A 16794-nucleotide genomic window follows, 5' to 3' on the forward strand; every position below is an offset into this window, starting at 1 on the left:
CAGGTAGCTTGAAAGAAGCTCGGGTTCCTTTTCCCTGATCTTTAAATAGTTACACTGCCTTCCCATTTACCACTGAGTCAGTCTGTAGAATCTACTGAACCCAGAGTTTCGACAGAAAGGTCCCATAATACCTCAGCAACAAAAATATAGCACTACACCTCTTTAATGCACCATGCACTCATCAAACTGAGACCTTCTTCAGGTACGCTGAACACTCTGCAGCTTAAAAGGAGAAAGGCTTGTCACTGTCAAAGGCCCCCAGCTGCAGAATGTGCTTCGCATGGCTTTCTACATCAAATTTGTACACTCCTCCTTCAAAGAAAAACACAGTTCTTTTCGCACAGTTGAGCGTTACGACTGTTGGTTTTAATTATTTGTTCCTTCTTCTGCCAGCTCATGTTGGCAGCGCAAGTCTTACACAAGTCGCAGGAGTGGTTTTCTAAATTTGCTTTTAGTGCTGTTCTAGGTTCGTTGGTAGGTTGGAATTTATTACCATTTCCATCGTTATCTCCATAAATCCATGTTGCTCTAGGCATCTAGGCTTGCATAGTCTACTCTTTTGGCTGCATAAGGTTTGATGGTTCTTGTTCCCCTTCATATCTACTCATCCTGCACTGCAGTGGCTGTGGTATTAAGCATGGTGGTGTTAATAGACCTTCTAGGTAGACGTCAGATGGGAAGATGTAATTGTGGGGAAGGCAATCCTGGCAAAATAGCAAAGAATTTCCAGGTACCGTGCCCACAGCACCCATTGTAAGCTTGATGGCATCAGTATCTTTCTTGTGGCCCAGGTGATAGTTGACTAGGTGATTAGGAAGTGAAAGCATGCTGTTGTAATCGTGGAGCACTCTGCTCTCGCAGTCTTATGCGTGACCTCATCGGATTATGTGCACAGAGTGCAGCTCAGTTCTATTCTACATCTGTGCCCATTACTTTTGGGTGATCTAAAGTCAAGAGAGCTACTCTAAGCAAGTGACAAACTTTCTTCCTTGATGCCATGCGACGTGTGTCATTTCATACAGGCTGCTGCAAGCCTCTCAGTCCATTCCAATAGCTTTGAAGTGCCCTTTACGTGGCTTTCCTTGTGTTTGTTCAGTAATATTTCGCCCTTAGACATTGGCTTAGTCTGTCTCCCACTTCATTTAGGCATTCATGCAGATTCGCTTTTGTTGCTCCCCTGCTTGCCGCCACACCATTGGACGGTTTAGGTAAACAACAGTTTCTGCTAATCAATGGGAAGCTGAGAGTATGGACCGAAGTGTTCGTCTGGCCATTAGGGTGACGTCAACTTAACTCTTGACAAAGGTCTGCTGGTATCTGCCATTGCACAGCTCAAGTGACACTGCAGCATAACACACCAGCAGGGATTTTATTTCTGCATCAACCCTGCCTCCCTTTACTAATCCAGAGAGATGAGCAACATCATTGTGAGAGTTACAAACAACTCGGCTCCACTAAACTCATAAGGATGACCAGCAATTATGACTTCAAAAACAAAATTGAAAAGCTTGCTTTTCTAGAATTGTAATTAGCAAGCCCGGCTCTTCTGCAAGCTTGGACCCAGGCAGCCAGGAAAGTACAAACACCAGAATGTCACAGCTCCGTGCTTTCTAAATTATGCTCGCATTGTAATTCGGAACATCATCGTCTATGGATGTTTATGTCTGTTCCAAGCAGGATAAGCGTTGGACTAGTTAGCACAGGAAGTGACATCATAGGAAGTGATAACATTCTCTAGTGTAACCCAGACTTTAATGTTACTGGTCTATTTTTATCTATGACAATGTAACTTTCTACATATTTATCTATGGAACATTCTATTCAGTCGCAAAGGGAAGAATGTTTATGTTCTCATATGGATTTTTCATTCTTGATGTCTCTAGCTTTCCTCTTTCTCTAGTAACTTGATTACAAACTCAGGGCCTTAGAAGCATTCTCTCTCCCCTCTCTACACAAGAGCACAAGGATAAGACCAGTACTGGTAAAAAGCCAGAAGTCACCTTACACTTGCATTACACAATCTTACAGTCTGATTGGGTTGGGCATCTTAAAGAAATATCTATAGCAGTAGAACGGGCCTATATGGTATTTGCATCTGTTTTAACACTAAAACGTATTTACAGCTTAACGCAAATTGTGTTTTCCTGCATTTAAAATTATCTTTCAGCATGCAGTAACTCCTAGGGCAAAACTGGAAACACGCAGAAATAACACATGTAAAACGAGTGCAAATACAGTGCAAATACAGTTTGCACGGGCCTAAATGACATCGCAATGTTTTAGTTTGTAAGAAGTGTTCAAATGTTGTATTTATTTTTACCTATCACATTGAAGAAATTGAGCGACAGGCTCTGTGAGTACTCAAAGTAATCCCAGTCAAAAAAGCTGAAACCTAAACCACTCCCTTGGGAGAAATCCAGCCAGGGCTCATGCAGATAAGCACTACTTTGTACACACACGTGGAACGTAATATACTACCAACAAACTTATAAAACAACACAACCCCTCGTTTGTTGTGGGACAAATTTAAAACTCACCTTTCAAACCAGTATCCATATAATAAACATGGCCCAGGAAGGGAAGAAGGGATGACAATTTAGAGAGAGTGAGATGGAAAAAAATCTCTTCCAATGATCTCCCACGTGCCTGGATTCTCCTTTACCCCCTACCCTGGTTGCTATGCAAAGGGAGACAGAGAGACACACAGACTTCATATGTGTAGAACTTCATGACCTGTTGTCATTGGTTCTAGGACTAGGTACCGGCCACTTTCCCACAGTGAGATCATCACATGAAGGTCCGTTCCACACACTCACCCAGCCGTTCCTCGCACTCACCCAGCCGTTCCTCTCACCCAGCCGTCCCTCGCACTCACCCAGCCGTTCCACACACTCACCCAGCCATTCCACACACTCACCCAGCCATTCCACACACTCACCCAGCCGTTCCTCTCTCCCAGCCGTTCCTCGCACTCACCCAGCCGTTCCTCACCCCCAGCCAGCCGTTCCTCTCACTTACCCAGCCGTTCCTCTCTCCCAGCCGTTCCTCTCTCCCAGCCGTTCCTCGCACTCACCCAACCGTTCCACACATTCACCCAGCCATTCCTCACCCCCAGCCAGCCGTTCCTGTTCCTCGCACTCACCCAGCCATTCCACACACTCACCCAGCCGTTCCTCGTACTCACCCAGCCGTTCCTCTCACCCAGTCATCCCTATCACCCAGTCGTCTCTCGCACTCACCCAGCCACTCCACACCCTCACCCAGCCTTCCTCACCCCCAGCCAGCCGTTCCTCACCCTCACCCAGCCGTTCCTCTCACCTAGCCGTTTCTCGCACTCATCCAACCCTTCCTAGCACTCACCCAGCCGTTCCTCGCACTCACCCAACCCTTCCTAGCACTCACCCAACCCTTCCTAGCACTCACCCAACCATTTCTAGCCCTCACCCAACCGTTCCTCACCCTTGTGTATCACCTTTTAGGACATAATCGTGGCAGACTGTGAGTCGCACACGAGGCAGCTTCTTCTGCAGCCCACCCCAATGGTTTGATCTGCCCTCTGTTTACCTTTTTCTTTCGTTCTGGACTCCTGCCCTTCCTTCCTTTTTCCCGCGTTTATTAATTTATTTCTCCACATGCCACAGTGTTTTATCTTATGATGTGGAAGAGGTGAGGGAAATGTTCAGGGGGAGGTTCCAATGGAAAATACTCTGCATACCGTTGTTAGCACACCACATCAAAACACTGACAGGTCGGTTAGGTACTCAACGACCACTGGTTGTATTAGCAACTCACCAAGCTTTGGTCAGGACCACAGTTCTGGGCTAAGAAAAATAGCCTAACTGAGAATGCAGAAGGTTCCTGCACAGGACCAACACAGAACTCAAACCTTACGTGGGTGGGAGTCTCGTTCTCCTGTATTTGTGCGTGCCTCCACCAGTTGCAGTTACAGTTGTGCTTTGGGGATAAAAGTTTGAGAAATGGCATACAACGTTTACAGAGTCCCGTGACACCTTTGAGATATTTTATCTATTGCTCAACACATTGATCCCTCAACGGTTGAAATTTGCAAGCATCAGGACAGTGATCCTCATGCACTGGCACAGACGAAACACATTTATGTTGAAAGGGTGAGTCATTTAAACTAATGTAGATGAACCTCTTTAAAAAAATGGAGTCGCCGAGCCACATCGTAAGAGGGAATCCTTTTAAGGTAATGGAGAAAAAACATTTCTGGGGCTGCGGCGACCAGTAGAGCCAATAGAAGAACTATATTTAAAAAACACAAGGGTTGCATTACAGTAGGGTACCCTACGTGATAAAGTTATGACTGACCCTAGAAAGGAGAGTACTCATTAGGAATACTCAAATCACTACTCAACAATGGGTTCCAATAAAATGCAGCTCTCAAACACCTGCGACTACCACTGACAGAGACTTATGTCAATTGTATGAGTCCACTGATCATTTTTTTTCCTGTAGAACTTGAATGTCTCATTCGATTCTTCTGGAAGAAATGAAGCATAAAAACAGAATCGTGCACTGCCATTTATGCAGACTGCACAAAAATTAGTAATTTTAATCAGTTTTATTTTGGTTATCAGAAAATTAAATAATTATCCCAGCAGACTGCAACAGAACAATTGAGGATAATTATGTTAAATAGAATGCAAAAGATATTAAGGTTTATAATGTAGAAAAACGTTTTTAAGGCAGCCCAAAATGCATTCAATTTACCAAATTTACTATTTTAGTTTCAGATTTAAAATCGGTATTTACAGGGCGAAAATCGTTCTTTTCAGGAAGGTTGCACAACGCACTTAAAGAAACACTACTTCATCCTATAAAAGGAGATCTTGTAGAATTAAATTGGGATCGTAGAACAATAGTATTTATTTAGGATAATCTAAAGGACTTCACTCCTTTCATGCAGAGTAAGGCCAACTGTGATAAATGCAGTGTTCTTGATACATAGAAAAGTAATTCTATGGAACAAGAAATGGAAATGATCCTATGTGTGGTACAAATGTGCCACCACTGGAGACTAGTAAATATCTATGCTTTAGGACTTTAGGATGTCAGAAAAGAAATCTTGGTTTAGATCTTACACAAAAAAACAAGACTGACCCTTTGTTGCCCACCTCAAATCTCTTGCAGTATGCATTAACCTTATCCGTGAGTGCAACGTTTTAGTGTCATCCACTAAAACAGTGATACATAACCTGTACAGCGTGGATTCTGGGTGGTCCAAGATGCCTACTCAGGGGGTCCGCAACGCTGTAGAAAATTAAATAATATTAGCACATTAATAAAGTATTTATACATAAAAAGGCAAAATTGAAAACTGAAAAAATGCTCTGCAAATGAGAAGGAATTTGAAATTGAAAGCCAAAAGTTGGTATTCATATCTTTATGTGTAGGAACAACGCAAGCATGGCAAATGGAATCTAATATATACTGTTGGTGGCCTCAGTTGAAGCCGCACTATTTGTTGAAAAAATAGAGCACTAACTATAAAAAAGAAAAACTGTTCTGCTAGTTTAAAGAAAATCGCTTCGTTTTTTAGAAATAAAACTAGATTTTGAAAAACTCCAACCTTTCCATTAACTGTGCATTTCGTTTGTTTCTTTGTTAATTAGTTTAATGTATACTTGTTTCTGTATTGTTGTACATTATTTTGAGTTTCAAATAGTCCCTGGGTCACAGTAGTGATTCAGCGGGGTCCGCGGAAGTCAGACGCTTAAGAAAGGCTGTCATAGGCAGATGCATACAACAGGGGGCGGACCAGGGTTTGTAAGTTAATTATGACACCAAATGTGACTGAAGACATTTGTGGATAAGTGAATGAAGTGAGGATGTGATCATTAATTGGCTGTTTGTGCATTGCTTGCCTGGTTTTATATGTGACAACACACTTGTTTCTGTGCCTTCGAGGATCATCCAGCAATAAAGTGGTCAGTGACCGAGACATTCCCTCACGTCACACCAGGGGTAGAATATGAGGTAAAATAAGCCAGTGGTCCCAGGGTGCCTGGTCTTGTTGTTCGTTGTCTTCTCCACCTGTACATAGTCTGGAAGTTGCCTCGCGATGAATGTGCGAAGCCTACAACTGAGAACTTGCAAAAGTCAAGAGTCTGGTAACAAAAATACTAACATGTGGACTGTAGCTTGCAGAATCCCTCCTCCCAATCTGTATAACACTCTTTATGCCTGCATGTGTTTTGTAAAATTATGCAAATATTACTCCAATCATAATTTGCCATATTCTCCTTTACTCCGACCATTCCAATGTGGCAGTTCTGATTGGCCACCTCAATATTTTCATGTGACAGATGTAAATGAGTCAGTGACGCTGGACTCTTCTGCCTTGCAAGACCACTCCTTGCACGGACAGGTCACAACATTGATGGTAAAGTACTCATTCTGCCCTGGCATGTCCTTTTTCCAACATCACACTGTATTAGACTAAAGTATAAGCATAGAGGGACGTCACACTCACGTATTCATAATGCTTATTATTCTTTGAATCATCGAGAAACCTTGAATCAAAACCTGCCAGCCAGAACCTGACATTACCATATCTCCATTTAACGCTTGCCATAGATGACCACATTGCTTCTGTTGTTGAAGGATGGGATTAGAACTTGGAAAGATACACCCATGTTTAATACTTTACTAAACAAAAATGGATAATATGCTTTTCAGGCTTATCTTTACTTCTGGGCTGCTTTTCTAATGTGCTCCTCATGGACCTGCATGCAGGACTGGATAAGGTTCAGAAATAAAAAGATGTCTTGGTGCAATTCCACTTATTGTGATTCATAAGCAATTACTCAAGGCTCGGTACTGATGAATTTGAGTTTGTTTATTTCGATCAATCATGTAGATCTAGTCACCTAAATTGGGCAATGAGGACTTATGTTTCTTTGTTTCAAACAATCACATACATACATATCCTACAGCTGACACGTTTCATTCCATTGAATTTGTCAATGAGCTTTCTTAAGACAATCATTCTGAATGACTGCTGATGGTCACACAGCCTATCAAAACGAAGAGTAAGCCTCATATCCATCACCAAAAGACTTGTGTATCCTGTTGCAGTGCGGAATATAAATAAATATTCTCCGCATGGGCGTCACACATGCGAAATGTACAAAGTGTACTACACAGGCTAACCAATTCCAGGGGCAAGATTCCCTTCATTGTGCCCTCCAGTGCTTATTTAAAGTGTCAGTCAAGTGCTCCTCTGCAGCAAGGAAGTACATCGTCTTAATGGGTAAATATATATATATTTTTTTATCTTGGGGGGTATTTCATGTATATATGTTTATCTTAACGTGCTACAAATGAGTGAAAGCGTCCTCTGTTCTTCTGTTACTGGGATTGACTTACATTTAGGTGAATAGAGACAAACCGTCTTTAAGAGGTAGAAGGTCTGGCTCTAAGAGGGTAATTCATTTACGTTTCATGGAGGAAAAGGATCTTTGTCACCACCCTTGGTTTAGAAGTCAGCTCTAACTGGATGCGTCAGCATACTGCAGCTAACTCTGCATGTCGCCTTGCCTATGAACAACATACCTTTTCCAGCGGTAACCAGTGGCTAAATTAATAGCTGTGGTAGTGCCATCATGGGTCAGAATGGTAAAAGAGCATAGTGACCTGATTACTACTCATTTTCGATTCTCTGTTGCTCTAAAATTGGCCTTTTAACGAGTGACCATGTGTTAGATTTCAGCATGTGTGTTTTTTGATCTGTCTGAACATTCTGAGGAGACCTCACTAAAACCTTATTTTTATGGCCTTTTTTATTGGCAGCTATATTTAATGTTAATCCACTGTTTTAGCCCTGAACCATATGCAAACTTTGATTTAAACCTAAGGTTGGGTTGTCATGTTTCGTTTATTTTATTCATGCAAAGTTATTGCATGAAATTTCTGACGTGATATTGTTGGTTGAAGTATCTTTCTGACAATTCCTGTTCTGTGTTCTTCTTTCTAAGGAGCTAAAGAAGGATTCGAAGAAAGAAATTCTCATTAACAAAGTACCTGAAAAACCTGCAAAGGAGGGCCCAAATGGAAGCATCGGACACTCAGCGGAGGCGGTCATTAGAGTCTCCAGAAAAGGTAAGAATACCTGATACCAATATTTCCTGCGTCCAACCCCACTTGCTGTTCTCTAGGTACAGTTGCACCATGAGGGGCTCATTCATAGCTCTGTGCTCAATCCGGATTTAATACCAAGATATAATGATAAAGTTGCCACACTGATGTAAGGGGGATTGGAGTTATACAAATGAGACTTGACTTGGAGTACAGGGTGTACCACACGTGAACCACATTCAAATGAACTCCTCCGCCGTACTTTTGCTGCTGGTACCCTTCAGTAGACTTTCAGTGATTCAATAAAGTATACCACTTCCAATCTCGTAATGAAAGCTCTTGACAAAGTTAAACGTGGAATATTTTGTTCTAGCATGCGTTCTTTAACCTGGGCCACGTGTGATATCCTTGTTGTAAGACTCTTCAGAGAAGCCAGAGAACTGAATTAGTAACAAAGGCAGTGTGGCTCTGCTGGCATCAGATAGTAGAAAGCCCTCATTTGGAGAAGGTCGGGCTAGCATGGTGCAAGCAGCATTTCGGTAATTGCACTACCACCGTTGGTATTCATGATATTATCTCAGAGTTATATTGTAATGGGGACATAGACGTGGTAAAGGAGGGTTTGCACATGTGTCTGTATGTTAAAGGTGTATTGTCATTGGGTTATATTAATATGCAAGAAGGCCGTGGCAGTGACTACTCTCGACTTGTCCCCACAGATGAGAAGCCACCACAAGTACATTTTGAGTGACAAAGGAATGGATTGATTTTTTTGCAGTTGATTGGAGTATTGTGGGATTGATGCCACTGAGAGGCTTAACAGTCTGGTACCACTTAATGAAGGCTTTGTGCAGTTTTCTGCAATTGCTGTTTCTAATTATATTATTTCTCTTTTATTGACTTGTTGCTGTTTAATACTCTCCACTGGGCGTGGAGTTTTATGCTCCTCACCGGCCGGTGCGAACATGGAGCTACACATCTCAGCCTGTTTTAAATAAAATCGTTCACTTTTTATTATTCAGCCTTGTGAATTGGTCTTTGTTACACTTATGGTCAGATATGTATCTTTTCTTCGGCAGCCATTTAATTGCGACGTAGCTGCAGCCGTAGATGCCTAGAGCTAGGACGCGACAGATGAACTGCGACAACAGTGGCTGCATTTATTTCCAAACAGCAGGTACCAAGAATGGATAACAATCACTCAAAAGCTTCCTTATTGTGACTCTGACGAGCACACGAAAGGGTGGAAGTTTTAGGATTAATCCCTTTAGCGCATTGTGTGTCTCTTCCTCTGCTGGTGTTTGGATTCATTCTGGCAGCACCAGCGTGCACTAGTGCAGTTAGCAAGAGCAGCTCCCTGACGCAGACCACAGTGTTACTTTTCAAAGCGCGCAAGGTTACACCAACAGCTCTGTAATGTTGTGTTCCTGTGTTGCTTGCCCTGGTACATGGTTACCACGTTTCCTACAGGCCATGCTGACATATTTTACCAGGTTTAAAATGCTCGATTGTGCATTGAAATAGGTCAGACCTGCAGCTCTGCTGTTTATGTAACACGGCTAGATGTATTAACAAAGCCCTACTTCTGAATCCCTCTTTTTTTTCACAATTGTTTGTAGAGGTAAGTTTTGTGAAGCAATGAATGTTACATGTGACAGAGGACTACATGTCACATGTCATCCATACTGCTGGCAGCATTGTTTAAGACTTCTTGGTCTGGAGAAGCACAAACCCAGAGTTTATAATGTGACACCGTGGAGGGGGGTCTCTTTAATGATAAGACTTGATTTCTGCCCACATGAACCCTTTTTGCAGGATTAGGAAAATGAAAGACTGGGGGGAAATCATAATGCTCTAATCTATACCTTGAGTTTGCGTGCAGCTCTTTAATGACAGGTAATAGCTTGCTGTTCTATATGAGGATTTTAACTTCTAAACTGCAAGTAACAAAAGCAACTCTCTAGCAAAAGAAGTACACCACTGACCTATTTACATTTTATGCAGTTTGTGATCTGCAGGCATATAAGCCCTCTTCCCTATGATAAGTCAAAACGTCCACTAGACAAAACTCCCATCTCTCTCTAGGAAGATTAATTACCGAAGTTATCTTCGCATTCTTATTCTTGCCTGAACATTTCTGGAGACAAGGGGCAGCAGTTGGTTTAAGACCGTAATATACTTGCAACCACGGCGCCCCCACCCGAAGTCAGCACCCGGTGCGGGTGCACCGGTCGCACCGCCCTAGAGCCGGCCCTGCTAGAGGGGAGGTAATTTCTCCCTTCTGAGGCAGTACGGGGCGTCCCTTTATGTTGTTCAGTTCCATCCACCACACTCAGCTACAGTACAGAGACAAACTAGCGGGGGCATCATAGCAAACTTCATGGTAGTCGGTGTCTGGACTGTTTTGGTTGCCAACAGTAGAGGATAAGCAGAGGAGGACACATTACCAAACGCGGCTCAGCAGTAAGCAAGGCACAAGATCTGATGAGCATTGGAGGGCTCAGACTCCCCACTGTACCTTAAGTGACAGAAGTGGAAGAATGAAGGGATCTTTGCAAAGGAGGGATTGTAAATTCTACCTGTTTAGATTTAGGTTGCCCCATGGACAAAACTGTGGTCACCTCAAAGTATAATCCGAATATTCCGAGCCTTCACAGTAGTGTTGGACGTGCCCCATTAAAATTGCACCCAGTTCTAGTCTGAGTACGTGTTTGGGAACAGAAGCAAAACGAAATTATTTTTCCTTTCTGCCCTTCTGCGTATGTATACACACATCTAATTGCTGATTTTCACATTCTTGTGGTGAATAGCGACCTTCCAGGTTTTCTAAGGAGCATTAATCCTAGCCCATTAGCACAGAGATGCTGGTATTTACGGCAGTCTCTGCCCTCTCACCCACTGGGCTGTAGAGCCCTTGATTGTCTGCAAGCCAAAAAGTAGAAAGCCAGAATGAAAATTAATTTTGCATTTCACAACTCTGCACTTGGGTGCTGGGACATACAATACTGTTTGTTTGTGTTTTCAACCAATAGAATATTGTATTGTGGGGCTTGTAGTTTTGCTTTTAACAGTTTCATCATGGGCTCAACCCCAGCATTCAATGTGTTGTTGGCTAAAATGTCAGAATTGGACACTTGTCAGCTATGTTATAAAATTTTACAAGGTCAACTGCTCCTTTTGAAGAATTGCTGGATTCACACTAAATACAAAAGTAAACTATGCACCCAAATTTATGAGGGTTTACTCGTTCACTCACATAGGGCTTTAAAACAAGCATTGGCAAAGTGAATATTTTTTTCTGATGAGTAGTGAAAAGTTTTATACTGAGCGTCACAACACAATAAAGGTACAACATTTAACAACAATGCAACCTTCTATAACATAGGTAATAAGTTAAAGACAGCGAACAGTAGCAGAAGTAATAGAATACGACTTTCTTACACATAGATGACAGGTACAAAATAGATAGCTTACACAGTAAAGAGGGAGTTAGAGGAGTTAAAGAGCATTGTGCGATTTCCATAAACATATGAGAAGTACAAATTAACCTACATTCATGTACTCTTATAGGATGATGAACACTCACCTACCTAGCGAGATAGGCTTCATTAGTGAGTTCCATGTCCTTCACTGGGGAGCAGTGAAGAGTACTACTGTTCCAGGTTGTGGGTTCCCTAGTTTGGGCGCGGTTATGTCACTTATGTCAACATTTATGTTCTATATTTCTTAAACTGTCAGGCCTATATAAAAATTGTGTGTGGGTGAGCTAAAATGTTATTAACTGGTGTCTCCTTGCCTCAAGATTCAAAACAAGTGGGCAAAGGAAAAGACCCTATTTATCTTTTCCATCAACATGTTTTGATGCTTAGATATTGCTCCTGTGGGGTCAGGCATCTTCCTTAGGAAAAAAATGTACGTCACAACAAACACTGTGAAACAGTCCTGTTTCATAAGGCAATCAGCTTCAGACAGGGGGTAGGTGGGAGCGATTGGGCCACTTTCCTCCAGCCACACTACTTAAAGAGGTCTTGCAGCTTCCTATTAGCAAGGCTGTCAGCACGTGCAGCACGTTTCACATGGCGGGTCACTGTTGAAACAAGCCATGCTCATGCTGTCAAGCCACACTTGCGGCTGATTGGGTGTGGGAAGTGGGAATGCATAAGGCATGAGACTTGAACCACTCACCCATGCATCCTCTGCTTCGTGACCAGCACCAATACGGCAGTCCTGTTTTTTTTTTTTGCATCCTGCCTGGAAAAGCGGCAGCATGGGGGCTGAGGAGAACAGCTCTTAGCTCAGCCCGGACCTTCTACCCTACTACAAGGGTCACTGACTGCTCCTTTTTTGTAGCTGAAGTGCAGACTTTCACATGAAACGTTTATTTGGGATTGTTTCACTTTAGCACCTTAGATTATATTACTGCACTGAGTGGTCTTTATTAGAATTAGTGAACTGCAACCTTGCTCCTGAGGTAGTTTCATTGATGACTGATAGCATTTACTTTTAGAGTTGGAGCAACATTATGGTCTTATAGACCACACACAAGAGAGACTGTGCAATTCTGATCCTGGATGGGTATGACATTATTTCCCCCTTCTGCCCTGATGACAATTTTATTAGTGACCCAATAGGCAAGTCGGTTGTGGTGAACCACCTATGCAAGACATTATTGCTGTTATAGACAAAGCAACAGTACTGCCAATTACTATATGAGCCATTATTGTGCAGTGCACATCCTGACCTGAATTATTTCAAGCTTGCTCAAATGTGATGATGATCTCAGAAAAGGAGGCAAAAGTAACTCCAGGATGACATATTTCAGTTAAGCCGGGAAGAGGTGATTGAAACAGAATCTCTGGGTCAGGACCCCGCAACTAGTTTTTGCCTTTGAACCAACAAAAGCTTCTAACTGGCCAGGACTTGTTATATAAAGGCATTCAACTTTTCCATTTGTTATAAGATGGGGCATCAGCAGTGGAAACACCCCTCTTCATAGAACAGCTACAACCTGGGCAGAAACAGTGCAAGCTTCCTTCTTTTTGAGGACAGGCACACCTGGGGTAGCATTCTCACAAGTCATTCCATCGCAGGAGAGGTACAAGTCTAAAGCAGCAGTGAAAGCTTTCCTTCCTCATGGAACTGGGCAATATGGCAGTAGCAAAGCAAGTGTCCCTCTTTCTCAGAAGGGAATACATGCAGTCTTCCATTTCTCACAGAGCAGATCCGTAGGGCAGAATAGTACCAGTTTTCAGCGCTCACAGAATATGTACAGTTAAGGCATGAGTGACGTGTCGGCTCAGACAGATCTCAGGAGTGGGTGTCGCTGAGGTGAATGTATAGGTGGACGAGTTAGTCCTGACACCATTCTTGCTTAGGTGACATTCCAAGTCAGCATCCTGAAAGTCTTGCTGCTGTCAGTCGGAGACCTACTGTTTGTGTTGATTCTTTGATGTTCCATGTATTGAGAAGTAGCCATAACCTAGCAGGTCATGGTATTTGCAGCAGCCTCGCATAGCCTAACTAACTATGCATTAGGCAGGCAGACCTGTGAAAACCTCTACGAAAAGGTTTTGAATGTGCACTCACCAGGTGCTATGCGATCCCAGGCTCGGTGCGGCACCTGTTCAAAATGTTGAGGACCCCCAGTGGTTAGAGGTTAGAGCTGTGAGGATTAAAAACTGTGCACACTTATTTCATTATTGTTTGCTGTATTTACCTTGGTTTGGACCTTAACTGTTTTATTTGCTGAATATATTGCATTGTGTTTGTGGATGTCTGCATCCACAACGAAGCCTGCCAGGAAAAAATAAGGCTTGTACTCGGTGTTGAACTGGCCTGTCAGGCCAGTGTGTGGGGCAGTTTTTTGGTCCCTTCTTGGCGCAAGGGACTAAATAAAAAAATGACGGCCCACACACTGGCCCTTTCATGCTGGCCCATCTGGCAGTGCCAAAGTGTCTGACAGGCCAATCTAACCCTTCCTAAACTTGACCAAAGCAAACAAAATTAGGAGTGCCGAGAGATGTCTTGGGGGACCAGCGTGCCACCACTGCCTAGGGTTAGGTGAATCAGTAGACAAGGGAATGACACAGGCTGAATGGATCTAGAAGGACGTGAGGGAACTTTGGTTCTAAAGTTATTTTTATATGTTTGTTTGCTCTCATGAATAGATACTGCTCTCATACCACCACCCCGCCCTTACCATCTTAGTCTCAAAGTCCACTCCTAAGCTTTCTCCACTCATTGACAGGCTTAAAACATGATGTCTCTCTTTGTCTTGCACATTTGTTCTTTCTCCATAGTTCGTGCCTTTACTCTCTTGGTCATCTCTATTTTTTTTTTAATACAGTTCTTACTTAGACTGTGCCTTGCCTGATCCTGTTAAACCAATGCCAGAACTGAAACTGTGAGTTTTAAGGCATCTAGGGCCATATGTACGAACATATTTTCCAATAGGCACAAAATGGGCAAAACCGTTTGATACATCTGGCCCTTAGTCACGTGTTACTTTTTCGAAGGCTGCACCTGCCCATGTGGCATAATCCATTAATCTCATTAACCTGCATGGGGGGGGGGGTTAATTATTGTAAAATTAATGACCCAGGCAGTTTTCACATCAACTCTTTTGTATTGAACACATTCGTAGTGAATAGGGCCTTGTTTTGTAAACTTGGGCCCTACGTTATGTGTGACACATTTTTTTAGCCTACTCTTTCTTCGTACTAAGCAGTATCTGATGGGGTTGCCATGGTGCCCTCCTATGGTCCGAGCAAATTACTCGTGATTTGGAAGAAAACTGTGCTCGGTCTTGCTCATGATCCATGTCCCAATTGAGGCACACTGATTCTGTTCGGCCACCTTATCAGTGCTGTCGCGGGTTCCTCAAGTCGTACTGGAAGGCCTTACATTCTCTTACATTAAAGCTTTGAAAGTTTGCTCAGGGCTCTCAAAACCTGTATCTTTAGTTGCACATAGCAGCTCTCCTAGCTGGACTCTGTTGTGTAGTTTGTTCCTCTCCGAGTTGAGGTCACAGTTTCAAGATTTTCAGATTGCTTCCATTTATTCATTTTAGCACTCTACAAAGCAAACGTGATAAGACTAGAGGGCCTACATGCTCTCAACCTCCCAACCTTATTTCTTTGCTGACATAAACTGGAATCATTCCGATATGCATGGCAAAGGGCTGGAATGTTTAGCATCATTCTCATCTACAAATGAGCACCATCTTCATTGTGTTCTAAATGCTAAATATTGGTCGTCTGAAAGCATACTGATGGGAGAATTCTTCCTACTACGTGTATTTGTTTATGGTGATTATGTACATATTTTTATCTTGTGGGTTCCCGTCATTTTTCAGAAATAATTCTTAAGCAGTCACTGCACGCTCAATTTCTTCCTAACACCTGTTGGGTAGGATGACCAGATTATGAAACAAAAAACCAGGACATACCTGCGACATAGAAATAGGACTACAGCACTGGAGCAACTCTGGTGCCCAATGATTTCACTGTTAAAAGTTAACAAAATAGCAAACGGAAAACAATGAGGCATTGATGTACCAAGCAGTGCTGGCTTCAGGGCGGTATGTTTGGTGCCGCCGCACCAGATGGCAAGATCAGTGCCACTGCATTTTAAACTATCTTTTTAGGTTAAAAACACCTGCTGGGAGATCTTTTTTGTGTCCAACACCTTTGATAATAAAAATGTCAAAATAATTCTGGTGATTAATGTACTTACCTACGGGATATGTGCTTTAGTTACAGTTAATTAATGAGCCTGCGGCAAAGCACAACATGGAATATGCAGATCACAAATTTCTATTTTATGTGGATAGCTCAGTGGGTTACTACTTTTATCACAGTCATCCTTTTGTTACTTGCAGTTTATAACTTACAATCCTTCTAATTTAGCTCAGTGAGCTATACACTGGCACCAAAGAGCTGCATGCAAACTTCAAGCCAGGTTTAGAACCTTATTGTTTTTTCATCAATCTTTATTTATTCCACAATTGATAACAAAAATGGTTCCCCTTGGTTAGCAATTAATCATTATTCGTGCAGACAACTCCAACCACGCATTGCATTTTAAATCCGAGTTTGTGTTTCTCCAGCACTCTTTACAGTGCCTACTTTTATGCATGATGTCTGACCCCATCACCTTGTAGAACTCATTATGTTATATACTATTTCGCATATGTTGATTTACACACTTGTTTGATTCATTATCTCTATGCAATATGTGTGTGATGTAGAGTGCTCTGACACCATACATTGAGATTACTAGTACTGTAAAAGAAATGACATGTGAGAAGGGCCATGAGATGAGTGCGCCTGTGGGAGGGTGCTATTGAGGGAGTCCAGGGAGGAGGCCACTAGGGGGCGAGCATTAAAGATTGTCACACCAGGCGCCACCAAAGCTGGCTCTGGCGCCAAGCTCCTGACCTTTGTGTTTTTACAAGGGCTGAATCCGGACCGAATGAGATATTGAATACTGATTAGCTAACTGAATATCTTTATATTGATGATCTTTATATTGATCAGCCAACTGACCATCTTTTATAGAGACTGTATCTTCTAGTAAGCTTTTTGGTTTGCGGGTCCCCTGAACATGGAGTTACCAGGTTGCTAAATTATATGTATGTCAACATAAACACTGGAGCCTGTCCTTTCTAAATTAGTATTTTACCATGTTTTTGTG

At 42.5% G+C, this 16794-nt stretch overlaps 1 protein-coding gene across 3 annotated transcripts in view; it reads left to right on the forward strand.

Annotated features, from left to right (window-relative positions):
• Nucleotides 1-16794, forward strand: part of SH3KBP1 (SH3 domain containing kinase binding protein 1) — a 1044962-nt gene that overhangs the window by 412452 nt on the left and 615716 nt on the right. For all 3 annotated transcript variants that reach the window (XM_069204692.1, XM_069204693.1, XM_069204694.1), the window contains exon 3: nucleotides 8001-8124. In XM_069204692.1, the coding sequence (XP_069060793.1) occupies nucleotides 8001-8124 (124 nt within the window). The remainder of the gene's footprint in view (nucleotides 1-8000; nucleotides 8125-16794) is intronic.

The sequence above is a fragment of the Pleurodeles waltl genome, chromosome 8 (genome assembly GCF_031143425.1).
Source record: "Pleurodeles waltl isolate 20211129_DDA chromosome 8, aPleWal1.hap1.20221129, whole genome shotgun sequence".
Classification (NCBI taxonomy): domain Eukaryota; kingdom Metazoa; phylum Chordata; class Amphibia; order Caudata; family Salamandridae; genus Pleurodeles; species Pleurodeles waltl.